The sequence below is a fragment of the Lichenostomus cassidix genome, chromosome 1Aa, assembly GCF_008360975.1.
Source record: "Lichenostomus cassidix isolate B80296 chromosome 1Aa, HeHo_3.0, whole genome shotgun sequence".
NCBI lineage: Eukaryota > Metazoa > Chordata > Aves > Passeriformes > Meliphagidae > Lichenostomus > Lichenostomus cassidix.
In genome coordinates this window covers 11688376-11713200 of record NC_139480.1, presented here as the reverse complement: position 1 = coordinate 11713200, position 24825 = coordinate 11688376, and the positions used below count along the sequence as shown (strand labels likewise).

At 40.8% G+C, this 24825-nt stretch overlaps 1 protein-coding gene across 2 annotated transcripts in view; it reads left to right on the top strand.

Annotated features, from left to right (window-relative positions):
• The first annotated feature begins 819 nt into the window (after window positions 1–819).
• The window catches only part of RSBN1L (round spermatid basic protein 1 like), a 46241-nt gene continuing 22235 nt past the window's right edge, over window positions 820–24825 (top strand). Inside the window, exons 1-4 of one of the 2 annotated variants that reach the window (XM_085039827.1) lie at window positions 820–1453; window positions 11685–11798; window positions 21452–21715; window positions 22034–22098. In XM_085039827.1, coding sequence (XP_084895953.1) covers window positions 865–1453; window positions 11685–11798; window positions 21452–21715; window positions 22034–22098 — 1032 coding nt within the window. In that variant the 5' untranslated portion in view covers window positions 820–864. Of the gene's footprint in view, window positions 1454–11684; window positions 11799–21451; window positions 22099–24825 lie in introns of both variants that reach the window. The other variant, XM_085083700.1, reaches the window with a different exon arrangement.

Sequence of the window (24825 nt, the reverse complement as noted above, 5' to 3'; positions counted from 1 at the left end):
CCAGGAAACTTCTCCTCATTTCCCCGACGCTTCCTGCTGACAGCAGGACTTGGGGGAATTTCTGTCTGCTCCTGAACAGCAGCTATGGCAGCTTTAGACGCCAAAGGCACGGCTGGGGGGCTCTTATTTGGGACACTGAGCTCAAATCCCTTTCCTGAGGCACGGCGGCCCATGATCCCGCTGGTGACAGACACCCGGCTGCACCTCGCACAGCCGCTGGCCTCCGCAGCCTCTGCCTTCCTCCCATCAGGCTCTCCAGAGCTTCCCGGCTTTATCGGACTGCCTCCGACGATGCGGGAGAGCGTGAAAAATTCGGATTCAGCCCTTTACAGAATCGAACAACGGCCCCGGCCCCGGGACACGCCGAGGGACCGGTGCATCGCCTCCGGGGGATACATCCACCAGGAACAGCGCTATCCAGACCTTCCTTATTCTTAAACAAACGCCTTTCCCAGGAACAGCCCGCGGGGCTGCCGGGATCCCGTCAGCCGCCCCCAGAGCGGGGAAGCCCAAAACCTGAGGCGTTAACGAAACCCCCATGTTGGGCATTAATCCAAACCTTCCTTATTCCCAAACAAACGCCTTTCTCAGGAGCGCCGCCTCTCCCCCGCTCCGGTCCCCGCCGCGCTCCCCTCAGGCCGTCCCCGCTCCCGTCCCCTCTGCCGCCCCCGCGCGCCCTGCGCACTCAGCCGAGCCACCGCCCCCAATCCCCTGAGCGCCCGCCCCCCTCCCCGCCCTGCCATTGGCCGCCCTCGCTGTCTGTCCGGCGCCTCCCCTGCCCATTGGGCGAGGCCAGGGCGCTGCCCCGCCCGCCGGCGCTGTCGGTTGGGGCGAGCCGAGAGTAAATAGACGCCGGAGCCCAAGATGGCGGAGCCGCCCAGTCCCGGTCGTGGCGCGGCGCCTTCTGAGCAGGAGCCGCTCGGCGCCAGGGCGGTCCCGGACGCGAAGGGTTCCCGCGGATCCCAGCCGGCCGCCAAGAAGGTGAAGGGAGCCGAGGAGCGGAGCCTGAAGGGCGCTAAGCGCGTCAACGGTGAAGGGAGCGGCGGTGGCGGGAGCGCCAAGCAGCCGCTGCCCGCGGTCGTGCCGAGCTACAGCGGCCCCGCGACGTGGGGCTTCGCCGCGCTGCCCTCGGGCCCCTCGGCGGGCGCGGGGGGCTTCGCGTTCCCTTCCCCGCTGTCCCGGAAGCTGCTGCCGCCCGCGGTGCTGCTGCCGCCGTCCGCCTCCCCCTCCTCGTCCCACCCGCAGCACCAGCACCGCCACCACCGGCACCGCCTGGCGCTGGCGGCCGAGGCGGGAGGCGGCGGCGGCAGCGCCAAGCCCAAGAGACCCAAGGAAAAGCGGGACAAGGAGAGGAGGAAGCACGGGGCGCTGCCCGTGGTGGCGGCGGCGGGAGATGGCGGCGGGGCCCTGAGCCGGGAGGAGAACGGGGAGGTGAAGCTGCTGTTCCCGAAAGGTGAGCGGCGGGGCAGCGCCGGCAGCGGGGCGGGCAGGGAGGCTGTGAGGGCAGCAGCGGCTCGGTGGGGCTGGCCGGCGGCAGCGGGAGGTGGCTGTGAGCGGGCCGGGCTGCGGGCAGTGCTGGGCCGGGGCTGCGGGCAGTGCTGGGCCGGGGCTGCGGGCAGTGCTGGGCCGGGGCTGCGGGCAGTGCTGGATGGGGCTGCGGGCAGTGCTGGACCCGCTCACACCGCTGCCGTTGTGTAAGTTCGTGCGGAAAGGCAGCGGCGGCTCAGTCCGCCGTCAATCCTGTCAAAAAAGGGGGTGTGGAATTAAGCGATGGCGTCAGCCAGAAGCTGCCAGAGGCCTTAGGTTTTCTTACCTATTAGGGAAATGAGGATGCCGAGTAATTTATTAGAAATGTGCGAACAGAACTGAATTGGGGAAAAACGGAGAACGCGTTGCAAAAAATCACCCTAATTTAAAAATTAAATCGTGAACGAGCTCGTTTGTTAGGCTATTAATTTTTTACAGGCTAAGTCATTGACTACTAGAAAGCATGCAGTTTAAATTTAGATACTTAGAGTTTTGAAATATGCTCCTTTAGGTGTCATGTAGTTGCTGCTTCAGGCTTTCTTTATTCCTTGAAGATCACATCTCCCAAGGAATGCTCGAGGCCTTCAGGATAAGGGGAGGAGTGCTGGGTTAGTTCATTAGTGGGGCTGGAAAAAATGGCCATACGAGGTAGGACAAGACGTCAGGCGAGAGTTGCTTGGATTCCTGCTGTGATCAACAGTAAATCTTGGGAAGTTAAAGATAATACATGAATATATGAAGATGGTACAAGAATACATGCTTTTATTTCCAGTGTGTCCTTTCCCAGTCTCTAGTGACCTTAAACCAGATGTTGATGCTTTTATATTTACGTTGAAATATGAGGAATTTGAAACATGCATTCCATTACCTAGTTTAATCAAGTTTCCTTTCTTTTAAAGGAAAGATAAATTATACCTGTTGTGTAAATTTAGGTTACTTTGATTGTGGCCTATACCTGTAATTATAGGATCAGCCAAGCTTGTAGAAAAATATCAATATGCCTTTTTGTCTATTGATTATGTTGTCTGGCTGTCTTACTGCATTTTCCACTAATTTCCATGAGTATCTTAGTCTCTGATTCACTTAGCACTGAGGGTTTTTTTATTTACTTCGATCTTGATTGGTGGTGTACAAGTGGGTTTTAAGTATGTAATTTCAGTGCTTTCAAGTGTTCCATTTTGGGGCTTTTTTTCCCCCTTTATTCCTGTCCAAAAGTTGACTTGGAAAGTCTTCAGAAAGGATGCTCAGTACCCATTTGATGTTGGTGAAGACTTCTTGTCTTCAAGGATGGCTGCTAAGAAGCTCACCCAATATCCTTCTAGCAAAGCTATGTAATTAATAACCGTATTTGTTCATATTGCTGTAGTGTCCTACCAGTGTTAAAGAGCCATGTTAATCTTGGAACAATATTGTAATAACAAGGTGAAATATTATTTCACATTGGTGAAAGAAATTGACACTGGTAGTGTTAACTGAATAATTGATGTGATTTGTCTTTAAAGAGGAGATTCTGCACCTTGTATCTGGACAAGATACTTTTATCAGAGCTTATATGCTCACGGGCACAAATTCTTTATTTTTTTTTTTAGTTGCTGGATGCTCAGAACAGATCTTTTTGACTTACATTTATTCATTGAAAACTTATATACAGGAAACAAATAAATTTTCAGACGTAAATGATGCCTGTTTGGCATCTGAGTCTACAGATTTAGGTTTAGAGGAAGTAGTTTCTAAAGCTAAAATTTTATGGCATAATTTCCTATATAAAAGAAGAACTTTATTTTAATTAAACTGTGTATTTTTGCAGAGAAGGCTGTGAGAAAGTGAAGGATTCACTGAGTCTTCTGCTGAGAGCCACCAGCCTTTCAAAAGTGGTTCAGTATTTGACTGTAGATTAAAGAACAGGTTTGTGCTGTTAATCCTGTGAATAATTTACTTTGCAGAAAGGAAAGGGAAAAATGCAGTTATGATGCAGGGAGAAAAGAATGGCTGGGGGGCAGGCATGTAGAATCCTAAGTACAGAGGAAAGCTAAGAATTACACTAAGGTGGGTGGGTGGAATAGTCAGGACTTGTGCATTGGGAGTGCGGAAGCTGTGGCACAGACTGGAAAAAGATACCAGAGGGACTGTGGTTGCAGCATGTAATGAGTGAACGTGGAATGAGTTTGAAATACTGACGTGAAAGGAAAATAGCAGGCAAAAGCAGTATGGAAGTGATTTTGATGTTGTTTTGGGGCATTAGGTATTGTGCTTAGGTGCTGTAGAAAAGGCCAGGAAGGTTAGAGGAAGGTTGGTTAGAAGGAGAATTAAAATTTGAGGCAGCCTGCAGATAGGGCATCAGTGAATTTAGAGGATTTGGGGTAGTTATAAAAAGCTGAAAGGCTTGCACTCACAGAATATATGAGGGGTGGGGAGGTAGAAATAAAATATGCTCCTTTAGGTGTAGTGAGGTGAGTCTATAGAAGCTGTTATCTGTGCACTCTGAAAAGCAACCTCATGCAGGCAAGTGCAGCCTCTTGTTCTGGAGTCTGCATTTAGACAACCTTTTTGCTTTTGGTGCACTGGAAAAGGAGCAGCAATGTGGAATTGGTGGTATTGCTCCTTCTTCTGTCATAGCATTCAGAACTCATATACATACCAGTGTTGCACCTGCCAGAAGGAAAATTGTGCCAATAGGGAGACTAGAGGTTTAGGGGCAGAAATACCAAGAGATGAGCAGGTGGAATGGATGAGAGTTCCTTGGTTGTTTTGAGGCTCTGAGAGTGGAAAAAGTCCATCCTCCTCTTTGCAGCCAAAATGGAGATGCATTGCAGGTGGGTACATGGGATGGAGTGGAATTCCCAGTTGGCTTTGTACTGATAAGGCTTTGTACCTGATAAGGGTGCCAGTGCCTGTGAACGGGGAGGAGTCGTGTTTCTGGTCAGTGAACTGGATGCTCTGCTACACAAAGCTCATAGGGTGTGAGGAGAAGAGAGCCTGCACAGATCTCAGTACTGGAGAAAATGAGGAACAAAGCTTGGGGAATCAGGAGAAGAATGGCAAAATTTGTCTTGTGTGATGGTGTGACTGTGGTATAGACAAGATAATGCAGGGAATCAGAGTGTGCAGTGATCTGGAGTGAATGAATGTGAGATCTGGCCTTGAGAGTAGTACTGATTGCCTTTTATTAATTTTAGTTTAATTACTGTGATGATGATAAGGGGTAGTGACACTGAGGAGGAAATTGTGAGGTTTTTCATCTTGCATTCAGAAAGCTGATGATAGGAGCTGATGTTGTCCTTCACTTGCAGTACTGATTATGAGGTAAGACAGCCTAGTTCTGAAGCACCCTTCTTTAAGTGATGGGAAGATGTTAAGCTTGGTAGTAGCCAAGATGGATGATGTACTCAAAGCTTTTCAAAAATTTTTATATTTTATTCAAGTCTTTGTTTAAAGACTTCTCTGGTCTTTTAATTAATTGCAAAGAGCTTGAAGTTGCAGAGTCATAATCAGCACTTACAGCTTGTGATTCCATTAAGTGAATGGAGTTCAGTGAACCCTTCTGTGATGATCTACCATACAGAGAACCTGAAAGAACCTTTTGCCGGATGCATGATTTATCCTGCAGATAACGAGGTTTAGGCTGTTTAAAATGAGCTTAAATTTCACTTGTCAAGTACATTCTGATAGTGGAACTAAAGTTGTGCAATGTTTTTGTTTTTAAAACACGGTGTCAATCTGACAGAAGTGATTGCTGTCCAGGCTATGACTCTGCTGATTCAGTTAGTCAGTTAACTGATTTTCTGCTCTAGCAGCTCATAGCTGAAATTGTTTTCATAACAGTACAAAGCTCAGCTCAGCCACTCCCTACTTCGTTAGAGGATGCCTGTCTGAGCTTTTGGTTTTGGTGCCTGTACTTGCTGTAAGGTGTAATCCAGTGGCCTGATCCATCTTTTCTGGTTTTCTTGCCATTTCTCTCTACAACTTCCCTTTTCCTCCCCCCTTTTTTTTTCTTCAATGATCCATTTGCTGATAAGATTGCCTCAGTGTGCAAGCATTTGCAAAATGAGGCTGACATCTTTTAACTTGCAGATGGGGATTCCCCAGATGAGCAGGAAAGCTGAATATGGTGCTGTAGCTCTTGTTTTTAATATTAGTCTATTTTTTTTTTTAACTCTCCCTCCTTTGCCTCCAACCCCCTTCTTTCTCCTGCTGTCTTTGAAGAAGGGATAAGATTAGATTTCAGGTGAGCATTTAGCAGTGATTCTTCTGGTAACTGTTGCCTTGTATTGTGTGACCCTTCTGGGATTTTAGCTTTCAAGAAGTTACACTTTTCAGTCTTAATATTTGGTTTGCATCCACTGGAATGCTCATTTCATAGTCTCGGTTACCAAAGTATATTGGAGAAAGTTTTGGATCTTCTTTTTCCCTTCTTTTGAACTGGGGCCATTCATCTTGTTTCTTAGTTGTCTTTTCTTCTGGTAAACATTTCCTCCTTCTGATAACTTCTATTTCCTTTTTTTTTTTTTCCCTCCTCCTCGTACTGTGTGGCTTGACTCACTTCCCCCTCCTCTCTGCTGAACTGTTTAAATTCAGGAGTCATTTTCATGCTTATGAGGCCTCTTGATCACTCTTTTCTGAATTCTTTCATATATTTCTATTTAGATCTCTACTCTAAGCAGCAATGTCTAGAAAGTGTTCAGGGTTTTTTAAGTGTGGTATTCAGGAGGAAGAGGGATTTCTCAAATTTCTTTTGAAGTTTGAGGTTTACATGCAGTTCAGTTTTCAGAGCTGGTAGTTACATTAATGTAAGTATGTGATGTTGGGGTAAATTTGGAGCAATGCATCTTTTTCTTGAGGGATCCTGACCCCTTTTTGATAAGATAACCTGAAGCTTTGCTAGGCAGAACAAAATCTTTCTAAGCTGGAAAACCATGCCCCTCCTGTATCCCAGAATCCAGCTTTGTGTGTAATTTACACAGCAGAAACTTACTCTGATTTTAGTATACCAAATAATTTTTGTTAGTCGATACAGGATCGGGAGGCTGAAACATTTGATCTGAAACCTCTTGTAGAGGCCATGTTTGCAGCTGTCGCATTCTCTGTTACTGATTTCTGATGCAATTCCCCAGTGCTTGAGCTTAAACTTGGCTCATTCAGTTCTGCATATAGAAGGTCTCCTTAGAAGTGTGATGCTTAAAGAAACTGAGAACTGTAAAGATTATATTTCAATTTTTTGGAAGTGTTTTAATTCTGAAAGGGATCTGTCTTTCTTTCCAATGACTGAAGAGCTTGGGGAAGTCTTCTTGCCTGATAAGGGGATTTCTTTAGTCATATCTTGGCTTTTAAACTTTAATTACTTAAAGAAATATGAAAGCTTTTTTTTTAGGATTTTTTTGTTTTGGAAATACTGTATGGATTTTTCCATGTTCATGAAGTTGGGAAACCTACTCTCCAAGGTACATTGTAGGACTTAGTAAGTGCAGGTGTCAATGCTGTTAACATGGTGGTGTTAAATGTACTTCATGTATTTGCATAACCAGTTAAACATGACTTCTTGAGGTTTCATTTTTATGGGTGTTTGTTTAAAGTGAGGAGAGTGCTGATGGAAGGGATGGTGACTGATCCCTTCTTCCTTTCAGTTACACTGCTGGTGGTGTGATCCATATTGATGGTGTCCCTTAGCAGTAATCTGTAAATATTTTGCCTCATGTGCAGTGACAGCCCTTAAATCAAACAGAGGAGAGAGAGAGAGAATACTTTGAACATAATCTATGACTGACTACTAATGTGAGTTACCATCTGGAAAACTGATGCAAAGCAGCTGCAGCTTTTGGCATCTGACAGGGTTGTACAGCTCTCCTCTTGCAGTGCTGAAATGGACTTGCTTGTTTGAGCTGCTGCCTGGGCTTCAAGGTGCAAATTTCCCAAGTGACAACCACCATGTTGCATGTAGTCCATCCACTAAATAGAACTTCCCACTTGACTCATTCTCTATGCTGTTGGTTTACCTTTCTGTCTGGAGAAAGCTTCCAGTAGAGGCAAAGGTCTGATTAAATTTCTGAAATCAGGATGGTGTGATCTGTGAATTTGTGTTCCTGTATTTACTGGTTGAGAAATCATGGCAGTCATTATGAGAGGGTACCTGCTGAGTTGGGAAACAAAGAACTTTTCCTGTAGCCTTTAGTTGTAAATGACTATTTAATGTATAAATAGAGTGTGTATCCATTTATTTTATTTATGCACTTAACCTAACATCCAGAAAAAGTAGCTTTGGAATTTGAGGAGGAAGTATGTATATAATGATTAATTAATTCAGTTCATTGTGTAGAGTCTTCGTAAAGTGGAAATATTTCTCAGATGCCCTTTAGAAAGGTGAGATGGAACATATCATAATAAAATTCTTCCTGTCGGTATGTAGGACTTCTTTTAATATACTGCTGTTGCAGCGTTTCTTTCATCTGTGGGTGTGCTGTTTCTGTGACATGCCGAGCAAAGAATTATGGACTTCGTGGTGACACTCTTTACTGTGAACTCGAGCAAGACATGTAGAAATCTCTTAATTCCTTGGGTGTTGTGTTTTCTCTAAACAGGGGTACTTATACCTACAAAGTTCTGTATTTAAAAAAAGTGTACACTGGTTTATTTAGTAGAGTTGGATTGGGTTTGCATGGCAAGGTTTTGGTAGCGGGGGAGATACAGGGGTGGCTTCTGTGAGAAGTTGCAATGACGGTGGTAGCATCTCTGGGGATTATATATTGTAAGAAGGGAAAAAAAATATGGCACAGGAGCAATTACAGCTGGGGAGGTAAGTGAGAATACTTGAGAGAAACAGCTCTGCAGACACCAAGGTCAGTGCAGAAGGAGGGGCAGGAGCTGCTCCAGGTGCCAGAACAGATTCCTGTGCAGCCCATGGTGAGGCAGCTGTGCCCCTGGAGCCCAGGGAGGTCCATGGTGAAGCAGAGATCCACCTGCAACCCATGGAGGACCTCACACTAGAGCAGGTGGGTGTCCAAGGGAGTCTGTGACCCCATAGGAAGCCTTTGCAATTATTTCAAATGGTTGGCTTTTAGTTTTAGTGTCTTTAGAGGTATGTAAAGGCCTAGGAAGGCTGTGTATTTGGGCTGCATTATTTCTGTGGAGGCTCATTTAATCCTGTTCCCTCAGCAGCTCCAAAAGCTTTTTTTATTTCTCTGTTTTATTTGTCAGGAGGAGTCTTGGTGGAAGCTAACTGCAGATTATTCTGTGGACATAGAAAGCTTATAATAAACATCTTTCTACCTTTTACTGCTTTGTGATCCCGTTGCCCTACAAATGAAATGGAGACCAGTAGTAGCTTCTACTGGTGAACTTCAAAAAAGCTGTACAAGAGCATTCCAGGTTTTCATAACTTAAACGGAACAAGTTTTTCTTGTTTTCCCTTGCCAGTGTCACTGCATGTTTATTCTATGACATATAGGTTGTAAATTGCTTAATGATGGAGCTTTTCATTTTAAAGCAGGATTTTTGTGAACAATCTTCATGTTTCTGGATGTCCCGGAGGAGTATAATCTGCAAAATTTTGTTTGAGAGTTGTGTTTGAGTTCTGCAAGCCAGACTACAAAACACTTATTAATACTCATAAATTCAAGACATTTGAACTGAGAAGCTCAAGTGTTAGTCTGTGGAATAACTCTCATTTCGACATGGATTTTTTTTTAATGTGCAAAGATTTTTTTTTAAAAAAAAATTCAATATTTGTGCATTTTTTTTAAGGTGAACGACTAGCTATTGCTTGTCTGTTCTGTGAGCTTTGAGGGAGGAAGCCTGAGAATCTGTACATTCAAATTGAGATTCTCAACTGTTTTTTACTTGCCTCAGGCTCTACACTGGTTTTGTTACAATACTGTGATTATTGAAAGGGAAAATTTACTTCAAACTTCCCTCAGCTGCATTTACAGTGTATTTATAATCACTTAAGGTACGATTTGCTTGTGGCTGTTGCTGGAGGTCGTTACAGAACACATTCATTGTTTCTTTTGTTGGGAAGGTTTCACCATTGACTCTTAATTGCTTTGTAGATGTGAAAATAAACTAGAGGCTTTTTAAAAGGTTCCCTGTCCTTATGTGTTGCTTCTGACAAAGCTGAAAGATTCATTGGCCTGGGATGCTTTTCATGAGCTGGCAGTAAAGGATTCTCTCAGTCTTTCTTTTGTCCTCTTTGAGCAAGACTCAACATTTGTATATGCTCTTCAGTCTTTCTTTGATTCATAAGTGATAGCAGAAGTCAAGTGTACCTCTTAACCATATAAAAATGTTGAGATAAAATCTAGGTCTTCCCATGATAATTGTAATTGTGGCTGAGTTGAACATTCAGCACAGGTTATAAATCAAGCCTGGTGTTACTGCCTGCTAGCTGAGTGTCTGCTTTCAGTGTTACATTAACTCCTGTTGTACAGTGTACCCAATTTCATACTCAAGGGGCAGGGGATTTGCAAATTAGAGATTCCTTTTGGTGGAGAAACAGGTTGGAGAGGAAGATTTATATCTGTTTAACCTATTCCTAGAAAGGTTTGTGTTGCTTAGGAAAGCTTGTTTGGTTTCCATGGTCTGCTGTACACATAAATCTGCTTTGTCATCCATCCCTTCCCACGGAGGCATTAGAGGGAGGCTGTTCTTGGACATTACTGTTGCAGTCACTTAGAACTAAGACATCCAGACTGCTTTAGGTGCAGCTACCTTATTATATTTGTGCCACTATAGTTTCTGTTCTCTCCCTGCTGCTTATCATGATCTGTGGATAGACAACAACATATTTCAGTTGCCATCTCTTTTGGTTTTTGATTTATTTTCTTAAGACTCTCCCTAAAATACATTCTTTGCTTCACGCTAACAATTGCGAGGGTTTAAGTTCTGTATCCTTACTAGAAGCTCCTAAGAGGAAAGATATGAATGCTGTGGAATCATTGTTGGAACATTCATTTGTGTGGGTTACTCTGGTCCCTTTGCACCTTTATAAGCATGCTTTGTGAGTGGTTTGGTTAGGAGTCACTCTGCATTGCCTTTCAGAATTGAGGGCTTTCTTTGGTTTGGTTCTGAAATATTTCTGATTTGTTAATAGTGAACATACTTGCTGCTTTTATTTTATGTGAATGCTTAAGGAAGAGTAATTGGATTTCTTTGCTTCCACTTGGGGTTTATAATGCAAGTACCATGAATAAAACATCAGGGCTGTCTCTCAGCTGTATTACTGAAGCATAACATTATGTAGAAGCTTGAAATCAGATTTCCTCTTTCCCTGTGGAGGTTAAAAAGCCCAGTAAACTCTTGGAGCAGGTACTGGCTTCAGGCCAGGAAACTAGGCATGAAGTGCTGGCTGCAGTGCATATAAGCCTAGTAAAATCTGACTTCTCTAAATGCTTGGCCTCATAAGTGAATCTCAACTTGGCTTGAAAAGATGACTGCTTGAAATTATGAATTCCTCTAGGTCTAGTATTTTACATGCAGAAAGCATGCCTAGAGGCTCTTCTTTTCTATGTTAGGGATTTAAAAACCTGGAGTGACTTGACAAGAAAGTAGCTGAATAATGAGACTGCTCAGGTAAGCTGTTGCTGATTGTAGGTAACCAGGGGAAGCACCAGTGAATTAAATCTGCTGTGTGAATACAGCACATTTCATGTTTTTATTAATTGTATGTGACTGCTATTAATGCATTAACCTGTGAATGTCATATAAAAGATTTTCAGTCTTTCCAAGGTACTTGCAAAAGACTTTAAGTTTAGAGTATGTGTAGATATGAGGTTTTCAGTGTAGATGTGCACCCAAGAAAATGCAAACTGTACTCTTTTTTTTCCCCAATTCTTACATAATGCATGCAATTTCAATTCAAGAAATAAGCTGACTGCAGATGTAGTATAAGAGCAGAAGATATAGGAGTAAGCAAAAATTACTATACAGTTAACTTGCTGGGTTGTTGCATACAGCTACAACATAACAGAAACAAAACTTCACTGAGTTAAAGAAGCTTATGTTGGATTACACAACAGATAAATATTAGCTTTTCATATTGTAAGTACTGGGATTTCCTTGTAACTCCTCCTCTCTATCCTCTTAATAGAGCTTGCATAAAAGTAGTGTGAAACATGTATGTGACAATTAGTTTTCTGTTCTTGCTTAATTGTGAAATATTTTCATTTCAGCTCAAATCAAAGACAAAGTTAAAGAAAGGGAAAAGAAGCAAAAAGAAAAGAAGAAGCACAAAATAATGAATGAAATCAAGAAAGAAAATGGAGAGATCAAATTACTGCAGAAAGGTAGGTTCAGATGATGTAATAGTTTTTTCATTTGAGTGCCAAAAGTATTTGTAATTGGATACTGTGTTTTTAATATTATGTTTTTCATTTAACTTACGCAATTTTTCCTGGTTAGTTGGTACAAGAGTTGCAAATTAAAATGTAATTATAGATGTTAATTTTTTTGTCAGCTGTGCTAGGTACTGGAAATTGAAACTATCACATTGTTGCATATACAGTAGTAGTAATAGGAAAGATCAGTGCTTCAAGGAACAATATGAGTGATTCTTCAAGAACTGCTGACAAGGTGTAGGTTTTTATTTTATATATTGTGGAGAGGAAAATGAATGCACATTACATTTTATGTCTAACATTAATTAAGATGGAGTGATTAAGGAGTTGTACTTCAGGAACTTGGTAAAATACTAAGCAGTTGCATGCAACATGCAGTCTTAATTTTGGCTAATTTCTTCACTTTATTTTCTGTAATGGAACGTAGTTAAGGTCATGTTCTCACGTGGTTTGTACATCCACTGAATCTTGGAATTGTACAGTAATTGAGGTGGGAAGGGACCTAGTCCAACTGCTCCGAGTGTGATCAACTAGAGCAGATTGCCCAGGACTGTCAGACTCTATCTCCAAGGGTGGAGGAAACAGTCTCTCTGGGCAACTACATTCAGGTTATATACATGGAAGATTTTTTTACAGTGATGGTGGTAGGAGACTGGAACAGGTTGCCCAGAGAGGTGATGGATAGCCCATCCCTGGCAGCAGTCAAGGTCAGGTCAAGGACTAGGGTCTGAGCAACCAGATCTAATTGAAGATGTTCTAGCTTATTGCAGCAGGTTTTACTAAATGGTCTTTAAAGGTCCATTTCAACACAAACTGTGTGTCTGTTATATAATCTGTAAAGAAAGGCAGAGACTGCTGGGAGTGGTAGGATTGGATAAGACAAGGTTCAAGGGGGATCTCATCAGTGTGAGTATAAAAACCTGATGAAAGGGAGTGAAGAAGGTCATCAACCTGTGCTTCATGGTTTTGTTCCTTCCAGGTGCAGGGTTTTGCCCACTCCTCTGTTAACTTCGAGTGCCCCAGGTTGGCCCATTTCTACAGCCTCTCGAGATCCCTCTCACCGGCAGTGTAACTCTGTGGCTCATAAAATCCTCCTTCCGTTCTGGATCAGCTGCAGCTTGCTGAGGCTGTGTTGTGTCCCATGATTCCATTAATGGCAGTGCTGAGCAATACTGACACAAGATATCAAGGTCTGCGTGACTCCAGTAGTGACTGTTTCCAGCTGGATTTGGTGCTGTGGCTCTCAACCCTTTGAGCACAGCAGTTAGGCCAGTACTTGAACCGTCTCACTCTTCATTTAGATCATGATGTGTCAGATTTTCTGTGAGGGTGTTGTTTATTTGAGTAGACCAAATACTTTTTTAATCTGTTATTTTCAGACTCTGCTTTTGAAGTTAGGAACAAATTCCTGATACGTTTTTCTGTTACCTTGTCTGCTGTAGGATTTAATTTACAAACCAGAAACTGAAACCCTCAAATCAAAACTTGAAGTTCAAAGTGTTCGTTTGAGGTCAGAGGCACAGAACCTCATAATTACATCATTTATTATACTCTACACACAAGTAACTGTATTAACAACAATGACATCTTAAAACCTGTGTTTGATCATATCTCAGGGTATTGCCTTGAACCATGAGGATTGTGTAAGCTGGTGACTTCCTGTGAAAAGGACAGGTGTGACTTGTCTTTGCTGGGCGTGGAAGGAAGTTGGTGGTTGAGATACTGGGCAGCACTTAACTGCCAGAGCAGTGGGTTCTTTAGGCTTTGTTTGAGTGACAGCCTTTTTGCACACTGGATTCTGTTTCTGTTGCCATTCAGCAGATGAGGTAAATAAATGATACCTAATTGGGCTGTTGAGCATAACATGGTGCTTTATTTTCAGGTTGCTGTAAAAGTTTGTATGCCTAGGGACTCTTAGAACACCTCTGCTGAGAAGCAGGATAGGTTATTTTTGCAGTGAGTAGTGCTGCAAGTGCATTATATGCATTACCCCTATTTCACTTGATTTGTTATCACTCAAGTATGTTTTAGGTTTTCTTGAAGGTGTTGGCAGTTAAGTGTTTTGTGGGGCTATGTTTGGTTTGTCAGTATCGTGCAAAATTGACTCCTATTTCAGGGAAAGAAGGGAGTGAGTCAGGAAAGCAGACAGTATTTAGAGTAGACAGATCATCTCTGCGGGGTTTGTATCCTGTTTGGAGCAGCAGCTTGGTGACTTCTGTGGGCCTTCAAAATCAGACTGGCTGTGCTTGTATGTGCTGTGAGGTTTGTTTAACATTTCCTGAGCTGTCCTGCTGATCTAACTTTGCATCCTGGACAAGAGAGAGCAGAGGCAGAAGTGCTTTATGATGCAGCTTCATGGATGTATCAGTGCTCAGTGTCTCTGTGACCTTTTCAATATTAGCTCTTTATCTAAGGGTGTCTTCTTCCTGTGTGACAAAAGTTAAGCTTCAAGCCCTATTGTTTTGAGCTCAGGATTTACTGCATGAGCTTTGGAACAAAGTTTTGGAATGAGTCTGCCTTCCATTTCTTTGGGTTTTTGTTTTTGTGGTTGTTTGTTTTTTCTAATTTTAGTGTGTGTGTGTTTAGAGACCAATAGTACAGCTTAAAGACAGCTTACTTCCTTCTTTTAGGTATTTGATCTATATTTTATTGTAAGATGTTGCTCTGACCATCTGTTTGTGACTGACTTTGGTTGAGGGAGTGGAGGTAACAGCCTACGTGACTTCAGACAGCTAAATTGGCTGGCTGAGGTCAGAGGTGACTAGTTATGGAAGAGGTCAGTGCTGAGGGACTGATGCCTTTTGAGGGAGAACTGGTGCATAAGCCTAATTTTGGTTCTCTAAGCTGAATGTGGAAGAGTTTATTTATACTAGGAGGCTCAGGGTTGTGAGCTGTTCATCTGCCTAAACTTGGGTTGGCGTTCTGTTGAAAGCAGTGATAAAACTTGCCCATGTTGAAGGGCGATTCTTAGAAAGGGTGTTTCTGCTGTTCTTAAGGCTGCTAAAGGAAATGAGGCTTTTTCAGAGAGCCTGATGGCTTTTCTTATGAACGTAGAATGAAAAGGGTTTTTTGTCATCCTTTTGCATTTGAAGATGTATTCTCAGTAGATAAGGCTATAGAATTGCCTCTATGTCTTTCTGTCTGCAGTGTGGAAGGAAGAGCTCAGTTTTTAGACGAAAGCTGCTTGGCACACAAATATTGTTAAAAATTCAGAAACTATAAGTAATTCAAACTCGTTTTCAAAAAAAATCTGCTTTGTAAGTAGATACCTTCTAGAAATTGAGCGTTTCATGCAAAAAATTTGCACCAATGTGGTATGACACAGTTACTGGAGGTCTTGCAAAAAGGAAAGTGATTAATTGTAACTGCCTTATTTGTAAACAGTCCCATTTCTGTTTTTCATTTTAGAAAAAAAAAAGTCAGTCTTGTTTTTCTGATTATTTATATCCAAGCACAGCAACTGCTAAAAATGCAGTAGGAGAAATTCTTAGTATGTGTTTCTGCAAGATTAAATGCCTTGGTTTATTGAATGCCAAAATGCTGGAAAGAGCTGAAAATGAGCATTTTATTTTGCTGGTATGAACATACGTAAGTACAAATTGTTTTCTAAAGCTTTTTTTTTTTGTTCTTTTGGGAGAAATGACATTTGATTGTACATTATTATGAACCTTTAAATTTTTTTATAGATGAGTTTTGCATGAATAATTATAAAATCAGTATGTTGAACATGAAACCTGAGTCATACTGCATGCTTTTTCCTGTCCACTGTATTTTTTTGTTTGTGTATCTTTAGGAAAAATGTTCAAGGATTTGTATGCAATGAACTTTAGCTGAGGGAATGAGGAAGACTGAGATAAGTGTGCAAAGCACACAACCCACAACACTGATTTGACTGCGATGCTGAGTTTGCGTCACAGTTCTTATGCACCAAGTTACTAACTTTTACCAATAAAATGAGTAGAGGGTAAAACACAGCTGTCAAATGGGATGGGGCTAGTGGCAACTGGAGGAGAGCAATGCTGTAAAGCTTTGAAGTGCTTTTTGCTGGAGCTGGGGATCTGTAGCTTGAAGAAAAGACTTCTGGTTCATCAATGAAAATCGGAAGTGTTAAATTTTGGTGACTTGACTCTCTTACTGTTAGGAAGTGAAAACTGATTTTAATTACTGGCTGCTGTCAGAACTGTGCCTTCCTGCTACTAGCTGGCAGCTGGAAAATGGTGGGAAACAAACAATTTAGTGTTATTAATTTTTGGCTTTTGTTTTGAAATGTTTAAAGTCTCCCTGTAATAATTTTTGGCTGTGACCTCAAAGTTGAGAAACAACTGCTCTGGTTGAAACAACTGAATAAAGTATTTTACTTCATGGCCTCTGCTTATTTAAAATTTCAGGTCAAATAATCAAACACAACAAATGGATGAAACACAACATAAAATATACTTCAGGGAATGCCTGACTTCTTGCAAAAACTTACACTTGGAAGGTGTCTGTAATTAACCAGAGTTCAGGCTGTCTAGCATCAGTTTCAATTACAAGTATGTGTCATCTTGTAATAATAGAGCATTGGCTTATTTGCATAAAATTTAAACAATTTGGAGTCTCAGTCCTTAGTAGTATGTCCCATGTCACTCACAGTGACAGGGATATTGTGGCACCACCAAAAAATGAAGTGGGTTGAGTTACCTTGGATGATCTACCATTCCTATAGATGTGTGCATGCGAGAATTATTTTTCTATTTGTGGTACATAAGGCTTGACATGCCTAGATGTCAAGAATGTCAAGAAAAGATGTTTGGCAGTAGTTCTGATACTGCTGAGTATGTGCATGCATGAACAGAGCAAACATAACTTCCATTCTTCTAATTTCTTTAATGATAGGTACAGTGCAAGTTTTGTAACTCTGTCCTTGTGCAGATACTGCTAGCCAAATAAAAGCAGAAGCTGTTCTTCAGCTTTTTCATGTAAAGTGGGAGCTCAGTCTGCTTTTTAACATCAGATCAAGGGGAAACTTTCTGTAAATGTGGATGCTGACGGTTTTTCTACCTGCCCCCTGTCCCTGTTATTTCTTATTCTTGGGGTCCTAGAGCAGTTCTCTAAGTCACATTAAATAAAATGTTTTCAATATAATTGTTAACAATTGTTAACTTCGATCTCACGTTTCTGAATCATGTGGTGGAAAAATATAGATGGTTCAGTACCTGTTGTGTCTAAATGGATCTGAGAACACAAAGAAACAAAGATGCCATGCACTTCAAATGGGTGCAATAGATTCCAATAGTCCTGTGTGTATGTATGTATGTACACACCTGTATTGTGTGTGCTGGTGAAGACTCTGAAACACCTGTCTTGAAAGTTTAGGGTTGTGAGTGTGTGCCTCCACTGTAAGAGGTGAATGCAGTTAGCTTGTATCAAGTGCTGCACTGCTGTTCCCAAATCTGGCTTAAAACAAAGTAGTTTGGATACCTCAGCTTTGTGTTGGGATCTTTAAACTTTTGGGTTGCTTATTTATGTTTTCACCAAATTCTGTGTGTCTGCTCTGGGGCAGCTTGATTATTGTCCTAGAGTGATGTGGAAAGCTGCTGTTAGCTGCTGTTCTTTTTTGGTGTCCAATACCTGAGTGTCAAAGCAGTGTTACTGGTTTTCTGGAAGAAGCAACACATTTTACATTAAAGTATTTTGATACAGGCAGCAGAGGAGTGACTGAATGAGTGTGTTTCTGCTCCTCTCTACAGCTAATACAGAAGAAAAAAAAAAGGAAAGTATTTATTGGCCATTGCTGATAGCAATTCCAGTATTCCAGCAAGCTGACTCCTTTTGCTGGTGAAGTATTTGCAGCTTCTGAGCAGCTTTAAACTCCTACTTCAGAGTGGATCTTTGAAATTCATCAGAGCAGAAGCCGTAGGATAGAAATGTGCTTCCTTCTCTTTCTGCCACTATCTGTTCAAGCGTTGCTGAGAACTACTGTTTACTTCTAGAAGTCAGTTTTTCATTACATGTTTGTATTCTTCAGGAGAACTGTCTGTATGCTGAAATAATTGAACATAAATATTCTATAATTGGGTGTATGCAGGTGTCAAAGCAGTATGGAGAGCAAGCACTGTACAGCGCCACCCACACTCATTGTAAGAGGACAGATGGAGGAAATTGTAGTCTGATCCATATTGCAGTTAAATGAACTAAAACGTTACCTTTAAATGGCAAATTTTATAAATTCTTTGTTAAACTTAAAAGTTCAAGTGTTTGGGTTACAAAAATTTCCATTAAGGTTTGCTAGGAAATTGGTCCTGTGTCCTGAATGTACTGTTGGCTGAGGTGGTGGGACTTTTTAACGGTAAAAAACCTAAAAAAGCAAAAATAAACCAACCAAAAAAACCCCCTCAGCTTTGTTCAGTGCTGGGGTGGATGGAGCAGGTGTGGGGGGCATGGTAGCTCAGCAGATCAGGTGGTTTTCTGCCCTGAGGAGGGCTGGGTTCTGGTACCACTTGTGTCCTGCTCCCAGTGGTCTGTGTGCTCTAGTTGCTGTCTGACCGTGCTGTGAACCAGTTCACAGATCTAGCAGCAGAGTGACTAGTTTTCTGCTGAGCCATTAAGTTGTTGTGCAATAGATGAGCATCAGTCAGTCGCAGCAGTGATGCAGGACTGTGTGCCAGGAGCAGTGGCAGAGGAGAGTGGGGGCTTGGATCATCTGGGAGTGAGCTCATACACTGCTCAGCTGTATCATATCCATTCGAGGGCTGAACTAATAATTATGAATTTCACATTTTTTCAGTCTTGCAATATACAATTTAGTTTTATAATATAAACGTCATTTTCTTTGCAATATGGTGTATGAAATATCTAAAAATAATTTTCTGAATGTATGTTGTTTGCTGTCAGTGGGGAAATGAAATGGAGTTTTGGACAGAATTTTTCTTGTGTATGCAGTAGCAAAAGCTCATGTAAATTTGAAAAAGGCTCAAAACAACGAAGCAGTTTTTTTGAAGTTGTGTTACCTAATTCTGGCTTGAAATGGTTTTAGAGAACTAAGTTTTACTCATGTTGGCATGCAATTTTTTTCAAGGTCTTTAATTCTAGTAATGTTTTGGAAAAAGCCCATTTGGAATCCTTTTTGTCTTCTGATTTCTTATTTTAAGGCTTTTTTCAACTTCAGTGGCATCAGTAGATGAGACCCTTGAAGAAGGAATTTATGTTTTGTCTTCCAAGAATAGACATTTAGCATTTCTCTGTCTTTCAGTTGCAAGTAGCAGTTGAGGGAGCCCTGCTACCTTCCATCATAGATCTTCTGGTGGTTTTTTTGTTATACAGCCTTTTGTTCTTTCAGTGGTTGTTGCTCTCTTGGTTTCCAAGTGTTTCAGAATTAAAGCTGATCTCAGTTCCATTTTTTTGTAAACAGAAATCCAACAAGTTTTGTGGGATAGAGTTGCACTCAGAAGTGGGAGGCTGCAGGCAAATATTTATTTTGTTCCAAATTGTGTGCATCATTTCTGCAACTTAGTGTGATTTGAGAAAGTCTGCAATGATGAATTGTAATACTTGATATATATGTAAATGGCATAACCCTTTTATCTTGTGTTCAGAAGTAAAAACAGTTTATATTAAAATCAGTGTGTTTAAAGCTGAGCAGAAAATTTTATGTACCTTAAAAGTTGAAGCATTTTTAAGAGTTTGAAATACCTATGTATTTGTGGATGCTTTCTGGTTATGTATTCTTGCAGTCAGGAGGAGGGGGAAAAATGTTCTGGGTCTGTATTTTGAGATTTGGATTGAGATTTCAAAGCTTGCAATACATAACTTCCCACTGTCATAAACCATTTATTTGTTTTTATTTCCCCCTGAATGGAACCTGTGCTTTAATGACACCATTACAATAGCCCTGAATGTGAGCAGTAGGTGATTTTTGTCAGGTGATGACATTTCACTCAGGTACCTTGCCACCCTCAATTAACTATTTTCAGGATTCCTCTAAGGTTGAGGCACTTGGTTGTACATGTGTTGCTGCTGTTCCTGGTCTTTTCATGCCCACTAGACTTAAGGACTCTAGTGACAGAAGGAAGATATTAACAAAGAAATGGTGAATAGTTCATCTACCAGATGAAGCAGTCCTGTTGCAGAGTTTTGATGCTGGGTTTACATTAAATTTAGCCTAAGAAAGGACAGGGTTCCACCAGGATACTCTGCCTTTTGGCAGTTGAACTTAGTTAACTAAAAGTGAAATTGTGTTCAGAGAGTGTGCCATGTTAAATCTGATTCTGAGTGAAGGAAGTCTTTGTAGTTATTAACTGTGTGGATTAGGTTAAGAAATCCTAGAGACCATTTCCTTGTTTGGGCTAAGTAAGAAGTGAAGTGACCTCAGGGCGCTTCTTCCCCTCTCTGAGAAAATAGAATCCAGGGAAATAACTAACTCTGCTGCCACTTCAGGAATCCCAGAGGTATTTAGCTGCTGTCACAAACCTCAGGAGGCTCAGAGACAAGTGTCTTAATTGCTTGTTTTCCTTTCCGTCTTCCATGTCCAACCTCTTAATCATCAGCAAGAATTTGTGATCCCATGCACCAACAGTTGTGGTTTTTTGGGTTTTTTTTTTTGGTTTTTTTTTTTTTTTTCAGGACTCTTGTGAGTTATTTGGGCTGAGAATGGCAAGCTGAAAATAGCCTACTGCAGCGTAGTAGTCGAGACTGGCTAAACTTAACTCTTGTGGATTTCAGATTACGTAGTCTTGCAATGAAATACACAATTTTTAAACTTCTAAGCTTCTGTGTTGGAGCGTGCTGGTCTTGAATTGCTAGGTGTGAATATAATTTTGTGCTGAAGCATACCCAATAACTTCATTTAACTATGTGCTAAATCATTTTGACTGCTTGATCTTAGGGCAGTGTAGTACTGGAAGTTTTTTTGGCTACCACTTTTATTACTTGCAAAAAAACCCCTCACTTGTTTAAAACAAGTGAGAACATTTACCTTGGGAATCACTTGAATATGTTATACCCAAATGAGTAATTTCTGCCTTCAGGACATTACAGTTTGTTTTCACTTCAGTGTGCATATTATGTGAACTTGAAGCTAGTTTGTTTGAACATTTTCTTTAATGTCTTTTGTTTTAATTTTCTTTATTTTTTAATATGTGTAGGGTCAGTCTTTAGATGTTCCCACATCTTCAGCGAAGTTTATCTAGTTGTGAAAGAATGTCCTTGTAAAGCCCATCAGACAAGTTAGGTTCTGGCAGAGGCATCTCGTGGACAGCTTGCTGCTGCGGATTCATATCCATGGATGGTTTGTGAGCCCCTTGTTTGGCAGTGTTGGACAGCTGTCCTGTGATGTCTCTGGGCTTTCTGGGACAGTAACTGCTAGTGACCAGGACTGTGACTCATCAGGAAAGCAGCCTTGGGAAACTTGGGTTATTGTCATGTCCTTCCCTTGTTGTCTCAGCTTATTTATCAGCCATAATGTGACCATGGCAGGTGTCTCTTACTGTCCTCACTTCTGGTGAGCCTTGCTTTTGGTCTCTGTGTGCCCTGGTAAGGGTTTTGGCAAATTTGAATCCCAATCTTTAAATACATATGTTGTATACAAACATCCTTAAGAGATCTATTTTTTTAACTCTCAACAGGTGGGAAGGAGAAACCAAAAACCAATGCAGAAGAGCTACAGATTAAAAAAGTTAAGAAGAAAAAGAAAAAGAAACATAAAGAGAACGAGAAGAGGAAGCGTCCAAAAATGTACAGCAAATCCATTCAGACCATCTGCTCAGGACTGGTTTCTGATGTTGAGGATCAGGAAACCAAAGGCATCATAGATGATGATCATCTTAAGGATTTCAGTGGGAAAAATATGGATCCCAAGAAGGACTGTGAGTCCAAGATACCAGAGAACAGTGAGTTTCCATTTGTCTCGTTAAAGGAGCCACGGGTTCAAAATAAACTCAAAAGGTTGGACACATTGGAGTTCAAACAGCTGATTCATATTGAGCACCAGCCTAACGGAGGTGCATCAGTTATCCATGCCTACAGTAATGAACTCTCCCACTTGTCTCCTGTGGAGATGGAGAGATTTGCAGAAGAGTTTGTGGGTCTGGTTTTTAGTGAAAATGAAAACTGTGCAGCTTACTATGTAATGGGTATTGTTCATGGGGCAGCTACTTATTTACCTGACTTTTTAGACTACTTTTCGTTTAATTTTCCCAATTCACCAGTGAAAATGGAGATTTTGGGAAAGAAAGATATAGAGACAACGACTATGTCAAATTTTCATGCTCAGGTAAGAGGTTATACATTTTACTTTCTAAAGTCGTATAATGGTTTCAAACAACTGTGGGATTTTAGAGTAGTGTCTATTAGCTGTGCTATGTGTATGATACAGAAGATTAGAAACAAGGGATTTCTTTAAGTAATAAGTCAGTTCTGCAGTATTGAAGATGAGAAGAGACATAAAGTTGTTAACTGAGACATAAAACTGTTTCCTGGGGGGGAGGGGAAGTGTTTGCATGCTTGTGTGTGTAGGTTTCTTTGGGTTTGTTTCTGTAGCTGAAGTTTAACCTTGAATTTTGGATGGTTAGAAGGGTTTAGCTGTGGCTTTCTGTGTGTTTGAACTGTAGTTTATCTGTGTGAACTGTGTCATAAAATTGAAATGCTTTAATACAATGTTATACATAAAACCTGTGTAGGGCACAGTTAAAGTAGCTGCATTTGTAGTTGTAGTTCGCTAAATCCATCCCTAAAGGAGAACTTGGGGGTTAATGTGGCTACTGATTTGGTCCTTAGCCCTTTGCATTTCTCCTCACTTAGTTGGATTCTCTGGAAAGCTATTAAGTTAAATGGCAGAATGACTGGTAGCTTCTGAATTTATTTTAAATTTTTTGAAAGAAATTACTGTATACTCTGTTAACAGCTTCCGATTGAACATCACGTTTGCTGTTTATTAACTTGCTGCAGAAAATAAATTTCTGTTGCACAGAAATTATTTATAATACTGGTTTTCAGGAGAAAAAATCTGTCAGATTTTCACCTAGGTGATGAGGTTATTGCATAAAACCCCCACAGTATGAAACAATTTATGAAAGCATGAAACAATTTATGAAGAAACTCAATCCTGTTTTTAATTATATCAGCTTTATCTCAAAATTACCCTTTTAACTCCCTTATTTGTGAATTTAGATGTTGTATGGATCAACTTTAAACCCTTTTAGTCTTCACTTTTCAGACAATTACAAAGAGTTCAAGTGTACAACATTGCACTGTTATTTTCATTTTTGATGAAAAACATGTTTTGTTTTTTTTCTTTTGGCTGCATAAACATTTGCATGGAGCACTTGCATGTATTGACACATTTCAGATGTGTGTTACCCACAAGGATATGCAGAACTAAAACATTGCTGCAAGAGAACATTTGCAGTGCTGGCTGAGAAAATACCTACTGCCATGGAAAATGAATATTCTGTGAACTACAGTCACTGTTTTTCTTGAGTATGTAAACTGAATCATTAATAATAAAAATCACAGAACATATTATGGGCAGCTCTCCAGAGCTGCTCTGTCTTTGGCCATTTTATATAAGAAAAGCTGGATCTGTCCTTGTAAGTATGTTCCTTAAATCCAGCTGGTTGTCTTGGGTAGCATTAACACAGGCATAGCTGTGTGCTAGTACCTGCCTTAAAGAAATAGTTAAGAAAAGCCCAAATTTTATTGTTGTGACTATAATAGAATTATTTTACTAAAAGGATAGATTAAATTGGTATTGCAATGGTACCATCAACATCTGTAGTTAAAGCAGTCCTGTGTTCATTGGGGTTGAAATCATAATTTCCCATTTTTGTGTAAGTAAAGGAGGAACAGAGAGAGGCTATGGTAGATGAAAGAAGCCAAACTGTATTATTACATCAGTCAGCTGATCAGCTCCATGGTCTGTCTTCAAAGCTATATTTTTCTTGGCTGGACGTTTAGTTCTGGTATCTTCTCTTCCTTTGTGCTCTCTCATTTTTTTCCTTGGTTTTCATGTCATTTTATCACTTCTCAGTTTAGTTGCTTGACAGAAAATGCTTGGCTTCTTCTGTTTTTGCTAACTAGGAGGTATATGGTACATAAATAACATGTACAAGCAAACATCAGATTTAAGTTGTCTTCCGTGCAGCATTCCTGCTTCCTGGAATATTTAAGTCAGTGTCTTGGTTGCCTAGTTATTGATTCTATTTTTCCTTATAACTTCCTTATTTTTGTTTTACTTGGGCTGTTTATTATGATTTTTTTATGTGGTCTTTGTTTAATGTTTTCTTAGCTTTGTATTCTCCTTTCTGACTTGTTATGTTTTGTGCAGATTGAGAACATTCTTCTGTCTGGGGAAGTTCTTGGTGAATCTTTTAAAGGATGTCTCTAATATCCTGTTGCAGTATATGTGGCTGAAATTTTAAATGTATTTAGTTTTCTGTTCCTATATAATAGCCCAAGCTTTGTGCTGTGGTGGTCCTTGTCTTGAGCAGCCTGAGCAATGTCTAGCAGGCACTGTATAGCCTCAGTTGAGGAAGTTGTTTTCTGAGGTCTAATTAGGAAGTTGGTTTTATCAAGTCTGCTTTGAGTGTGTATCTTGGACTTCATCAGCTTTAAGACACTTGGATATTCCTTTTCTTATTTTAACTAAAACACTGAAATGAAGCTCACTTTGGTACAAGCTCACTTTGGTTCTTTGGTGCTTTCTCAGAGCTCATGTATTACATGTAATGAGTCTGACAAATACAAGTATTTAAAAAGATCGAAAAAAGTATTATAAAAAGGAGAAAGAAGGTTGAGCTAAGCCTGAAATAGAAAGTATTATAGAGTGTTTTATCAGTTTTTATTTTTCCTTGAAAAAGTTGATCCTTTTGATGCTATTCAATCATCCACCTCCTGTTGTGCGACAGATGTGGGTTTGGGGTTTTTTTGGTTTTAAGTAATGCATATTTTTAAGTCATCAAGTTCCGTGACAAAAGACAGTTTTCACAGTAAATACTGTTGC